General features: G+C 30.8%; 2 protein-coding genes across 5 annotated transcripts in view; one reads left to right on the forward strand and one right to left on the reverse strand.

Moving 5' to 3' along the window:
* LOC114343993 (alpha-tocopherol transfer protein-like) overlaps positions 1 to 14745 on the reverse strand; it is a 391725-nt gene that overhangs the window by 230547 nt on the left and 146433 nt on the right. The gene's annotated exons all lie outside the window — the stretch shown is intronic.
* LOC114338438 (uncharacterized) overlaps positions 1 to 14745 on the forward strand; it is a 127144-nt gene that overhangs the window by 60212 nt on the left and 52187 nt on the right. For both annotated transcript variants that reach the window (XM_050645574.1, XM_050645575.1), the window contains 3 exons: positions 6560 to 6980; positions 10718 to 11416; positions 11516 to 11632. In XM_050645574.1, the coding sequence (XP_050501531.1) occupies positions 6560 to 6980; positions 10718 to 11416; positions 11516 to 11632 (1237 nt within the window). The remainder of the gene's footprint in view (positions 1 to 6559; positions 6981 to 10717; positions 11417 to 11515; positions 11633 to 14745) is intronic.

A 14745-nucleotide genomic window follows, 5' to 3' on the forward strand; every position in this document is an offset into this window, starting at 1 on the left:
TATTTTGAATTCCTTTGCGTTTTATATTCAAACTTCCATTTTTGTTTTATTAAATTTTTATTTAGGCCTTCTTAATTTGTTTTTCTTTTTGTTAGTTATTTTTTATGGTCCTATATCTTTTCTTTCTCATCCCTTTATTTTTCTCCCTTTTCCATTTATTATTTTCTTTATCTCTTTCCGAGCACCTTAGGTAAATATCTCTAATTTTTTATAAATATGTAAATGTGGAAATGTGCACATATGCGAAATGTCATTTATTCTTGTCTCACATTTTAGTTCGAAATTTTAGATTATTTTAGTTTGCGTGTATTTATATTGCTTGTATATACATCTAATTTTTAAAGTATTTTTATTATTTTCCGCTTTTCTAGTCTTTGATTTCCTTTCTTCTATGGTATTTCCATAAATTCATTATTTCCTTATTACTGATTCTTGTTGTTCTTATTTTTAATTGTTTTAATGTAATTTTCATTTTTTTGTAAACTTTTTTTTAATATTTGTTTTATACAACCATGTTCAACTCCTTGTTTTCTTCGAATTTAATTTCTTTACTTTCTATTGAATTTCTGCAAGGAACAGTTGATCATAAACCAGATACCCTAATACCTATTCTAGTAAAACTAGCGAATATATACCTTACCTCAACACTTACTATAAAAAATTTGTGATAAAACCCACAAACGATTTTATTATCCAAATGCAACTTATCACTTGAATTAAAAAACACTCAAAAGCTTATAGTAATGTTCAAATTAAAAAAAAACTGAACGACAGAGACTATGCTGGAAACGGATTACGACAGCGAGATAACCTACCATCTACTCTATTTAACATCTACTTTATTAATCTAGAGACAAGAGGCAACCATTAAAGAACCGGCAAGTCAATACAAAATTAACTAACAAAATAAATAAACTTACAAACAATGTTTTAAAAACTGTACAATAACGACATGTACAAACTTTTTAGCATTTGTAGACGTTATCGATATCGTAACTAGAAGTACAAGGGATACCAGAGAAGCATTTTCCTTTATTTTTTCATTTTGTGATCTACTGCTCCTCTTATTCCTCCAACACATTCTTTTTGGTTATTTTAGCCTCATTTGTTTACCACGTGTTTTTATTTTCATTAATCTTTGACCCTCACACACTAGCTTTTCGTTATACCTTTCTTGTGCTTTATTTTCTGTAAGCTTTTGGTCTTTGCGTCCTTGCTTTTTAATTTTTTTACTACCTAATTTTAATTGAGATTTTGAGATGTATGAAATTAGAGAGTATATACTTCATACATTTGGTATCCTTACTGACTGAAAATAATAAAACCAGCAAATAAATTAAAAAAGTTATAGTTAGAAGAAGGGTTACAAAGGTATATATTACATAGTATAGCTAATAAGATCATACGGAGCAAAAACGTAAATTCTAGGCCTGGATCCCGCGTACTAAAAAAAGTTGATTAATAGCAAGCTGAAAATTTGTTAATAGCTTAACGGTATCTAGTCGGACAAACTTTTATGTACGGGAACATTGGAACAGGGGAAGTTTTAATTGTGGAACAGTTTAAAAATTTGGAACGTCAGATTACGAAAACGTCCCATGTATTTTGTCGGGTGGAACATCCAATTGATTGGTTACCCTGTGATTAAACACTCTTGCAAAAATCAGACTGCTATTAGTAGCCAACATGATTCCTGTCATTTGATATGTTCTTCGTGTTCCACTCATTAAAATGCCCAATTGGTGATAAACACCAGTCTGATTTTTGCATGAGAGTTTGTTCTTCCCCTGTTCCAATGTTCCCGTACATCAAAGTTTGTCCGACTAGACACCGTTAAGCTATTAACAAATTTTCAGCTTGCTATTAATCGACTTTTTTTGGTACGCGGGATCCAGGACTATTGCTACATAAAAATGACCAATAACTACGTTTTAAGTGAAAAATACTAAGCGTATATGGAGTAGTAAAAAAGTTAAGGATTGTGGTGAAGGCTTTGCAACTTTTGAGTTGTATTAGGGGAGTCAACAAAGATTTTGACTTCGGAGAAAATCAAATAAAATAGAACTTTTTGTAATTTGGTTAAGAAATGTTTAATAAACAATATTAAATTATTAAACTTAAATTGTAATTGTAAAATATAGAGTAAATATTTCTTGTAAATTGTTATATATTAAAAGAAAAAAGAAAAGAAAAAAATATAAATAAAAAAAATAAAAAAAAGAAAAAAGAATATAAAAAAATAATAGAAAAAAAATATATAATAAACAAAAATATAATAAAAAAATATGTAGATAAAAATGAATGACGAACTTGGACAGTCCGTAGTAAAAAGCTTTCGAATTAAGTAAAGGGCTAAAGAAGAATGTTGCATTTTTTGCTGTAGAACTCTGAGAACATCATTTAGAAAAAAAAATAAAAAAATATAGTATAAAAAATTATTAAAAAAAAATAAATTCAAAAATAATTATTTATTAGTAGAATTGTTTATTAGAGATTAATATCAGTATTAGTTTTAGGCCAAGACACGAAAAAATGACTAATAAAATAAAAAATTGTAAAATTGGCGAGTGGATTTAGTGTCCGCAGTCATATAAACCCAAATAAACAACAACAATAAACAATATATCAAAAAGTTCTACTCCGGAAGAGGGTGCTTCATTTTTTATTAAACAAAATAACTGCGAAATTGTTTTTTTTTCGTATAAAATAAAATCGTAGAAAAAACCGACTAGACCATTTAAAATTCAGAAAATTTTACACAAAAAACCTTATATAAGATTTTTCTAAAATTAAATCTATAGCTTCTATAATTTTTTTTATAACGCTTAAGTCACCCTTCTTACAAACATTGACCCACTGAATACTAGCGTTCGGTAAAGAGCATGGCCGAGTTATTTTAAAATTCTTTAACTAATGGATCAAATTAAATTTTACAAATTGGACAATGTCCAATGGACATGAAAGAAAAACATTTAACTATCTTATAGTTATAATAAAAAGAAATAAAATGTATGGGCATGAGTAGGTACAGTGTGGGCTAAAAATGAGACTTACATGGATTTTGTTTAAAAAATATTTAAAAATGTCTCACTAATACAACTTTACTTATATAATTCTCAAATTTGCATAACTTACTTTTCAAACATCTTATTAAATGATGTTTCATTAAAAAAACTTAAAAATTTAATTCAAATGATATATGACGTCTCAAAAAATGTAATTTTTGAAAACTCTAGTTTTACAGAATTAGGTACTACCACTTTAATAGGGTATTACTCATGTTTGCACAAATATATTACAATTTTATAGGTACTTTTTTTAAGCCTAAGATGTAATATTTGAAATGCAGTACATTATTTTACTTTAGACATAAAATAAACAACTTCTTTTTTAGAAAATTGAGAAAGATAAAAAACGTAATACAAAAACCGAACAATATCATTTAAAAAAGTGTTTGTACAAAGTCATCAAAACTTTTTCCTCTACAACTTACCCAAAATACATTTGATAATATGGTGTATTCCACGATAATACGACTGTTTTGAATTATCGCGACAACAAATATTTTAGTGTGCAACATAAGAAGTACGAAAGTATTTTGCTCTAATAATTACTCCAATAAACAACAATATAATTTGCAATTTACTTTCGTTCTTCATATTTTGCACAGTAAAAAATTCGTTGTCGCGATAATCCAAGAGGGTCGTATATTCGTGGAATGGGGTTAAAAAATAAGAAATGCAAAAAAAACTTTTTTGAGCTCTTATACAGTATGTCTACGTAACTTGGAACCTATTGATAACTTTTTTATTATCAGTTTTACGCTATTCTTTAAAAAATACTTTGTATCGCACAGAATCTAAGATGCAACCATTTCAGATATCAAATTTTATTAATTGTATAGAAGGTATGTATGTCAAAAAATATGAATTTTCCTCAAGAGAAACGTACCTGTATAATTCACACTATCGAAAATTATTAATAAGAAAAGTTGTTTGGAATTAAAAACTATGTTTTAATATTCACTTACATCCTTCTAATCGAAATATTGTTAGGTACCTATAAAGGTGCTGAACTGTTAAGCAAAATTCATATTTTTTACTTACCTCGTATAAAATTGAAAAAGTTTGATATCGGATGGTTAAATCTTAGATTGTAGACCAGGTAGATCATTGTATTTTTCAATTAAAAGTATGTAATTGCATATTAAAATAAAGTTTTTAATTCCAAATAACTTTTCATATTAAAATTTTTTGATATTCTGAAATATAAAAGTATTTTAATCTTTAACGAAATTCATATTTTTGACATACCTCGTATAAAATTGATAAAATTTGATATCTGATGGTTGAATTTTAGATTTTAAGCTATGCAGAGCATTTTATGAAGAATAACTTTTTTTCGTTAAATTGATAATAAAAAAAGTTTCCCCTATGGTTCCTAGATACGCAGACATAGCATATAAGAGTTCAAAATTTTTGAATTTTCAAATTGTAATTCTATACTCGGTTTCAGCATATTCAAAAACAAAATAGAAACAAGACTAAGTTTTCACTCTAATCGCATATAAAACAACATAATGCTATTCTACACCCCACCAGAATGAAAACAATGGGAACCTTCTCTGGTTACACCTCCGAGGCTTCTACAATGTGCAAGCCATACGGATGCTGAGACTAAGGAAGATGAGGGAATTCTATAATTTACAATTCACGTCCCATCTGCTCAGCGCGGTAAAGTTCCAACGAGAATGGTTCCCTTCGTACTCCAATCAGAGTAAATGTAAATCAAAAATGAATAACCATTTTCAATTTCGTTGCAAAACGAAAATACAGCCGAACCATATTCTAGTCCAATCAGAGACTGCATCAAGCACCTCTACCGGTTTCGAAACTTATTAGTCTCTCATCAGGAGGCACATATGCTGCTCTCCCTGATCCAACCAAAACAAAACCCAGCGGGCAGTCCCGGATCGCAACGAACGAAATGGCATAGATGCCCTAGCGGCAACTGCTACAACAAGACTAAGTTTTCACTCTAATGGCATATAAAACAACATAATGCTATTCTACACCCCACCAGAATGAAAACAATGGGAACCTTCTCTGGTTACACCTCAGAGGCTTCTACAATATGCAAGCCATACGGATGCTGAGGCTAAGGAAGATGAGGGAATTCTACAGTTTACAATTCACGTCCCATCTGCTCAGCGCGGTAAAGTTCCAACAAGAATGGTTCCCTTCGTACTCCAATCAGAGTAAATGTAAATCAAAAATGAATAACCATTTTCAATTTCGTTGCAAAACGAAAATACAGCCGAACCATATTCTAGTCCAATCAGAGAGTGCATCAAGCGCCTCTACCGGTTTCGAAACTTATTAGTCTCTCATCAGGAGGCACATATGCTGCTCTCCCTGATCCAACCAAAACAAAACCCCAGCGTGCAGTCCCGGATTGGACTAGAATATGGTTCGGCTGTATTTTCGTTTTGCAACGAAATTGAAAATTGTTATTCATTTTTGATTTACATTTACTATGATTGGAGTACGAAGGGAACCATTCTCGTTGGAACTTTACCGCGCTGAGCAGATGGGACGTGAATTGTAAATTGTAGAATTCCCTCATCTTCCTTAGTCTCAGCATCCATATGGCTTGCATATTGTAGAAGCCTCGGAGGTGTAACCAGAGAAGGTTCCCATTGTTTTCATTCTGGTGGGATGTAGAATAGCATTATGTTGTTTTATATGCCATTAGAGTGAAAACTTAGTCTTGTTGTAGCAGTTGCCGCTAGGGCATCTATGCCATTTCGTTCGTTGCGATCCGGGACTGCACGCTGGGGTTTTGTTTTGGTTGGATCAGGGAGAGCAGCATATGTGCCTCCTGATGAGAGACTAATAAGTTTCGAAACCGGTAGAGGTGCTTGATGCACTCTCTGATTGGACTAGAATATGGTTCGGCTGTATTTTCGTTTTGCAACGAAATTGAAAATGGTTATTCATTTTTAAAATAGAAACATTTTATCAAAGTAAAATGATGAATTCAACGATCTTTTTAAAATTATTTATACAAAACAATTGTTATTGTTGAAACAATTAATAAAAAATTAGCGACTAAATCTGTGAGTAGAACTTTTTACCTTAACATGTATATAAACTAACAAAAAAAGTTTTAAAACATAAAGTTTGTTTGAATTTTTCCGAAATAATGCATGTTTTCGTTCTCTATTGACTCCCCTATATAGGATCTTGATGTGAAATATATTATGGTATGTAGTACGACACAAATAATTAGTGCATGTGATCAGGTGTGACGAAGACCAGGTAGTCAGCAAAGTTTAGACTGAAGAAGATCGGCGACATGACCAACCAGAAGACTGAGGTACCTGGGGAATTCAGAGGACGGCATCAAATTTAATGTAGTTATAGAATGGAAAATAGTGTTTTTTCCTTATTTATTTTAATTCTCTAACCACCTACTTTTACTTGTTATTTCCTTTACTTTCTATATTATTGCCCGTTATTTTATTTTGATTTTAATGTAATAATTACTTTTTGTTTAGGAACCTACATTAGCTGGTTCATCAAATTCAAATTCTTCTAAGAACTGTGATAAGGCAAAGGTTAAACAGAAAACTAGTAAGGAACCAACATGCAACAATAAAGTGACAAAAAAAGAACAGAACCAAAATAAGTCTACTGGAACAAAAAAGGAAGAAGTTAAAAAATCTTCCAGCTGTAACGAATTAAAAAAACCGCCAAATTCTTCTACATCTAAAACGAAAGTATCAAACTATGTGAAACCCAAAGACGTATATTGTAATCCACGTCCTACTATCCAGACTAAAGAGTTCAAAGAAACAAAAAAAAGTAGCTGCAGAGAAAAATGTATTGAAGAAATAAAAAAGAAAAAACAAGAGATATCGAAAGAATCAAAATGTAAAAACCAAAAAGAGGAGAAAAAACAGGAAGTGGCTAAAAATAGTAAGATATTTTTGTTTCGGTTTATCCTTTGAAATTTTTTTCCACCGGTTTAGACTTATCCTGCTTCTAATGTTTTTTCTTTCCCTTTTTTCCTTTATTAGGTTTTTCCTTTTTTGTTCTATTTGGATTTATTCGAATGATATTGCAGTTTGGCTGTCTTTGAAAAAATCTTTTTATGTTATCAGACTGATCAAAAGCTTGCTGAAATTCTTACCCAAAATTATAGATATCTATTAGATAAGTATACATAATATAAAATATTGTTGGGCCAGTGTTTAGAAGAATTAAGGAGTAATGAATCAAATGTATACCCTAAATAAGGGAGATGTTGATAACTTGCTATGAATACAAGACAGAAGTTCGCGTTTTCGTTACAGATTTTAAAATATACAATAATTTAGAGAAAAGAGGTACATATCAAGAACTGGTAGATTCAGGAGTTTAAAATGAGCAGAGTTAAGATCTTTTCACTGAGGAGAATGATTGATTGAAGTATTGCTTACTATATCAAGACCTGTCTATAAGTTCCAATGTAAAAATATAAAGACTACGGTTGTTAGGATACTTAAAAGATGGTAAAGGGTGGAAACACATATTTTATCGGAACCGGAGCCGTTTTAGAAAACGTCCTTCTCGTTAGCTTAACAGTGACGGAGTCAAGGACTTCTATTAGGCACAGAAATATTTTTTTATGGTTTTAAAATAACTAATAATACTTTGGTAAAGTAGAAGATGGTTGAATGCTCTAATATATGAAATTTATGGAAAGGCAGATATCTAGCACCTAGTTTATTAAATCTTGCCCAAGTATATTTTCGCTCTTAGAGCATCGTCAGGGGCGTTTCGTCAAATTTGGAAAATATCCTAGAATGTCAAATATTTGTTTTATTTACGTAAAAAGAGGGCGAAAAGTAACATACACTGCACTGAAATAAGTATTACCCCTCCCTATTAACTTATTTATTTTTAACACATAAGCAAAACGCTCCGACATGTAGATTTTTAAATTAATCATAGTATATTATAGCATCAATGTTTCTAACTTTACGCGTTCCATATTCAGATGACAGGCATAATTTTGATTTTTTTTTACACCTCATTAAAAGGCTTTTGAAATACTGATTACAAAAATGTATAATACTTTAATTATTTTTGAGAGCGTAGGCGTAAAATTTCGGTCGAATTATTTTTAAATGCATTAATTTTTTTTCGAATCCTGAGAAAACAAATAAGTATTTTTTAAAAATTTAGACGCAGAATGAAAGGTTACATTATTACCGAGGATTAAGAGTGCCGACAACTTCCATTATGTTTATTTTAATAGATATGTTACAGGGATGAAGAAAAGAGAAAATTGAGTGTTATTTTTAATTTCAAATATATCATTCAAAAGAAACATTTTGTTTATTCTAAGGGAGTTTCAGTCCTCGGTAATAATGTTACAAGAATAAGAAACCGCCAAACGCCGTAAAAATGAGTGGCGCATACAATATTCCAGCTACAAAAGATCTGATATGAATATTACGTGGCGCGGAAATGTATTTTCATTTTGATGCAAAACAAAATTCTAGTTTTATTTTAATAGATTTTTTCATAATATTTACTAAATTTGAAGTAAACGTGCCACAAAAGGGTAACTTTGGTACAGTTTGAATTTTGAAACTCTTTTGTGGCGCGTTTACTTCAAATTTAGCAAACATTATGAAAAATCTTTTAAAATAAAACTAGAATTTTGTTTTGCATCAAAATCAAAATACATTTTCGCGCCACGTAATATTCATATCAGATCTTTTGTAGCTGGAATATTGTACGCGCCACTCATTTTTACGGCGTTTAGCGGTTTTTATTCTTGTATCAGGAGTTTTTTAAAGTTACACGTTAAGCTTTATAAATGGTCGCTTTGTCGCATCATCTCCCAAATGATCTAGTGTCCATCGAATGTACACTAGATTTTTTTCTATTCTAAATAGATTGAAAAAAATATTGGGATGGCCGGTAAATGAACTCGGATTGCCCGTTGCCAGATCAAATTAGCGTCGTAACCACTACAACTACATAAGCCATTTAGGGAATAATCGTTAATTGGATTATACTTTTGTAGTTTAATAACTTCTAAACGGCTTAACCGATTTTGTTCAGTAAACATGAGTTTGAAACGTATTGACAAGTAGTATCTTATGCATCTAAGGTCAAGTATGATAACTGAAGCTATTACAGGAATTATTGAGCTTAAAAAACCGTTTTTCCCATAAGACATAGATTTGATCATATTTGTGAAGCCTATAACTTAAAAATTCGAATTTTTCCGGATATAAGTTATACACCGTTAAATTCGTCTAGAGTCTTTCTGCAAACGCTCAGTTATTGGCGTAATTCGTAGGTTGATATTTTGAGTAATTGTCGAAAAACCAAAATTTTCAAAGTTTACTTTTTCAGTTTTTCGGCAATACTGAGCCGTGTGTATGTCTGATCCTGACAGCTTAGACACTATTTGAAAGTTTTCAAGCAAGTCAATGCTATTGATTTGGTGTATTTATTGTTCTCCTGTCTCTTTTTGAACCGGAGACATATACCGTCAAAAAATATGCCGTTTTGTACTTACCAAGTCCTATAGCTGGCTTATGGGTAGTCAAAACTCACAAACTACACCAGTTTTGAATCGGCCCTCACCCCCTCTTCAAATACAGAAAAAAAATTCAGATCGGTGTAACTTTTCCACATACATACATATCCACATTTTCCATTTTTTAAATAAAAATTGACTCATATTTCTGAGCTGGGTAACTTTTGAACGGTATAACCGATTTTCAAAATTAGACATGCGTTGGAAAGGTAATGATCGCTTCTATTAGAAGCTGCAAAGGTCGGAGTTAAATTTTCGAAGTTTTTGGGAGTTTTGGGGACGAGAACGAAAAACAGACCCTAAATGGGAAGGGCCGTAAAATCCACACCCTTGGACCAAAATGAATGGTTGACATATGAATGGGTGAGTCTTTTCCTGAACTTTAAGATGGGAGTTACTTGATAGAAGTTTATTTTATCTAACAATAAAACACTGAAAATGTTTGTTTTCTATACTTCTACTTGAGAATGGCACTATGCCGAAACAGCTGTAGTCACATAGTTGTAATAAATTTTGTGGAAGTATAGAAAACAAACGTTATCGGTGTTTTATTATTAGATACTATTATTAATTTAGAAATCGACCTGTCCGAGCGTTTTGCTAATGTGTTAAAAATAAATAAGTTAATACGGAGGGGTAACATTTATTCCAGCGCATCCTATAATACATATATAACACATTGGACAAAACAACTCAAAATTAAAATAAAAGCCGGTACTAAGGTTCATGTCAAAGATGGAGATGGAGGTCCTCTCCATTCTCCTCTCCATCCTCCACCTTCATCTCCGTCTTCGATATGAACATAACTTAGTACCGGCTTTTATTTTAATATTAATATGTTTTGTCCATTGTCCAGTGTGTTATTTATGTAACTTTAAGGCAACTCACGTAAATACAACAAATGTTACGACATTTTGGGATATCTTTCAAAGTTGACGAAACGCCCCTGACGATGCCCTAGGAGTGAAAGCTACTTGGGCAAGAATTATTAAACTAGGTGCTCGATGTCTGCCTTTTATTTCTATAAATGTAATAATTACTGACTGTTTTAATATTATCTAGATAACATCTATGTAATCGTGAATTAATGTAATATTAAAACCTATTATTTTAGGTAATAAATCAAATAAGTGTGAAGACAAAAATAAAAAAGTAGACATACAGAAGGTGAAAGTACAAGACACATGTGGAATGGTCCTCAAAAATTCATCCAACGAAAAAATTGATAAATGTAATAAGAAAAATGCTACAAAATCAGATACTAAAAAAAAATTAAACCCTAACGAAAAAGCAGAAAACTTAACTACTAATGCTACAAATGCTTATTGCAGCGAAAACCAGCAATGTTTTCCTCAAACAAGAGTTCTCAAAGAGAATCTGTGTGATCTCTGTGCCTTCAAAAAAGCACACGTTTTACCAGGAACTGAAGATTTTGATCCTAATAAGAAAGCCACAAATTTATTGTTAAAGTCAACAAGTACTCCTAGTGATTGCGATAAGCGATATCATGAAAGTAAGTTTGATACTAAACGAACTGACAGTAACGCTAAAAAACCTTCCCCAAAATATAGGAGTTGCGTCAACATAAAAGCTAACCGTAACGAAAACACAAGTTCCAAAAGACAAGAAAATACATGTACAGAATCCAAGAAAAATAATGCCGAAGCCAAACGTAGTGAGTCGGAAAATTCTATAAAAACCTGCACCAATAAAGATATATCCAAAGAAGACATACGTAAAAGAGGAATTTGTTCCGACATAAAAAGACCTGAAATGGGTCGCCCAGTGAAATTGGTAATGAAAGAAAATATAGGTAAGAAATAATACTAAAATTGTTCACTTTTTAATTTAAATAACTAAATTATCAAAATATTATTCGATTAAAAACAACCAAATATTATAACTATATCAGGAGCCGATTGTTCGTCTAAGAAGAAAAAGATGGAGTCAAAGAAGGAATGTCCAAAACCTAAACAATTGGAGAAATGTGATCAGCTAGTCAAGGAGTTTCTTAATAAATCTAAAGGAGGTAAGCAGATTTCAAGAGATATCTCTATTAGCTCTTCTCTATTAGCCAGTAATTGATACGTTCAATGTTCGTCATATGCCTGCCTTTCTCTCCTCCTAATTATATTGAGCCATGGGTATCTATCACGAACCGGTATGGCTTTTGAGATCATCGACCCATTTAGTCTGCGATCTCCCTATTTTACATTTCCATGGACTCTTTATTTTAACAATTCGAAGTTAAAAGCTCTAAAATGGAACCAAGTTTCTGGTTACGTTTATTCGTGGTTTCTATTATTTGCAAACCAAACGAATGATGAATTAAAAGAAGACACGGGAAGGTCTAAAAATTGCACCTCAGGTCCTGTCTATTTATCATGGCCAAATTCCCACGAAAATTAGGTTCTGATACTCAGTTAGGAGTAAAACTAATATAAAATAATTCTCTAATGGCCGGTTTTACCAATGACAACTGGTAGTTTATTCTATGAATAAAGTTATTCGACCAATAAACTGACATTTCTCCATTTTACTAACGTCAAATAAGACTTGTTTTATTTATTTCTCAAATAAATATTTTTATTCTTGGAGTAAATTGGCAAGTTAATCGCGCTGTAATTATATATAAAAAAGTAAATTCGTCAGTTTAACTTTAGTCCAGAGAAATAAGATTTTTCTCGTGACACATCTCCCTCCAGGCGAATCCAAATTTTTTGAGTAGTATGGGCATCTATATTAATTACCTTTATGTTTCCTGCAGCCGATTTTGATGATATACATAGTTATAAACAAATGAAGATCAAAAAACGGTAAATTTTCGTTTTTTCGTCTATTACTAAAAAGTGAAGCATTCTAAGTAAATTTGAGAATAAGAAACTCATAAATCTTATAAAAAACTTCAATATAACTTTCGTTAAATATGGCTATCCTTATTTTTGTTGCTTAGAAAATTGCAAAATAAGTCATACATTTTGAGATTTTATAAATTTTCAGTAGTAATTGCACAAGAGCTCTGAAATTATTGAATTTTTCCCGAGTGATACTTTGACAGTTTTAATTTCACGAGCCGAAGGCGAGTGAAATTATGTCAAAGTGTCACAAGAGCAAAAATTTTATATTAATTTCAGAGGTCGAGTTCAATTTGTTGCGATTATTTCATGAATAAAACTGTTCAAAACCAAAATTTTATTGTAATTTATTTATGTAAGTACCATTAAACACACAGTTTTTATAAATATTTGACGATTGAAAGTCATCACTTTTATAATTTTTAAAACATTAATTGTCATTAATGTCACTGAATGTATTTTTTCGTAGCAACGAAGGGCATCTGACATAATATACTTAACGACGGGAGATTATCAAAAATTATCGATTTAATTTAGATTTCTGTAGCTTTCTATTGGTCAGAATCTCCTATGAATGAAATAATCATAAAAATTAAGTTAGAACCTTCTTATTACACGGAATACTGAGAATTCTTGTGCTTAAATTATATTTTAAATTTCAAAGCAATTGGTCAAATAGTTTAAAAGTTATTTAATTTGTTTATCCCAAATTCATTTTTTTGCAACACTCTAAGTCAGAAAATTATGAGGTAACAGTAATACTTCGGACAGTTTATGAAAGAACATTTATACTATTAACTTAATTAAAAAAAAAAGGACAAAAATAATTTTAAACAGTGTAAATCTATTTTGCAAAACATGTCGATTTTTTGCTTACTTATAAATAATTAGAATAACTTTTTAACCGTTACCCTTAGAGAAATTATTTTTTCATATTTAGAAAGAATGAATTTTTATACATATTTAGAAAGTAAAACAATTGTCCTAGGACAATTAGGGACGAAGTTAGCCCCCCATTTTTTTAATTCACATGTTCTTACAAAATAATTTTGCAATATTTAGAATTATTATTTTTTGTATTTTTTTAATTAAATTAATAGTGTAAATATTCTTCTTTTATACACTATCCAAAGTATTACTGTAACTTTATCATTTTCTGACTTAAGTGTTGCAAAATAATTAAATTTGGAAAATCAAATTAAATAACTTTTAAAGTATTTGACCAAATGCTTTAAAATTTAGGGTATGATTTAAGCACCGGAAGTCTCAGCATTCCGTTTAATAAGACGGTTCTAAATTAATTTTTACATACGTTATGAATATTTATAAAAACTCAAAATCTATTATTTATTTTGCAATTTTCTAAGCAACTAATAAGGATAGACATATTCAGCGAACGTCATATTGAAGTTTTTTATACGATTTATGAGCCTCTTACTCTCAAATTTGTTTAAAATGCTTAACTTTTTGGTAATAGACGAAAAAAGCGAAAATTTACCGTTTTTTGATCTTCATGTGTTTATAACTACTTATGTATATCATCAAAATCGGCTGCAGGAAACATATAGGTTATTATTATAGATGTCCGTACTACTAATTTACCCCCACCCCTTTCCGTGGGGAGTCGTGTTTGGTATCATTCGATAGATTTTTGACAAATATTGAGCACGTATGTTTTAGTTTTTAGACCTATCGTTCATTTCGCGAAATATTCGCTTTTTGCTTGTGAAACTTTAGGACTCGCCTATTTCCTTACGCCCCGCCCAAATCGTCAGATTTTTGAAATGAACACTGTTTTGCATGTACTTAACTTACCTTATCTTAATCTGACGATTTTGAGTTTTCTAAGAATACATTTTCTTTTTCGGCTCCCCCTTAACGAACTCCCCTGTGTTTAGAGCCAATATATGGTAGAGGTACATCTACAGAGTACCAGGTTTCTCCCCATATGGTAATCTGACGCGCTCGAGTTACTGCAAAAATCCCCGCTTTGGCTCCCCTACCATAACCTTTTAAACCCCTTACATTTTAAAAAATAAAAGCTTAAATGTCCACGGTTACATGGTTCTCACAGCAAAATTTATGTTTTATACGTTTCTATCTCGGTTATTTTTACCCTACAGAAATAATAAAAAAGGTAAAATATTTGATACAGAAAAAACTAAAATTTGGTTGTATATCATTTTTCACGTATATTGAGTATTTTTGGAGTTATTATCAAAAGAAAATGAAAATTACGATCATTTTAAAAATTCAGATTTTTTTTAAATTATACCTTTTTTTCAAA

Source organism: Diabrotica virgifera, chromosome 3 (assembly GCF_917563875.1).
Source record: "Diabrotica virgifera virgifera chromosome 3, PGI_DIABVI_V3a".
Classification (NCBI taxonomy): Eukaryota; Metazoa; Arthropoda; class Insecta; order Coleoptera; family Chrysomelidae; genus Diabrotica; species Diabrotica virgifera.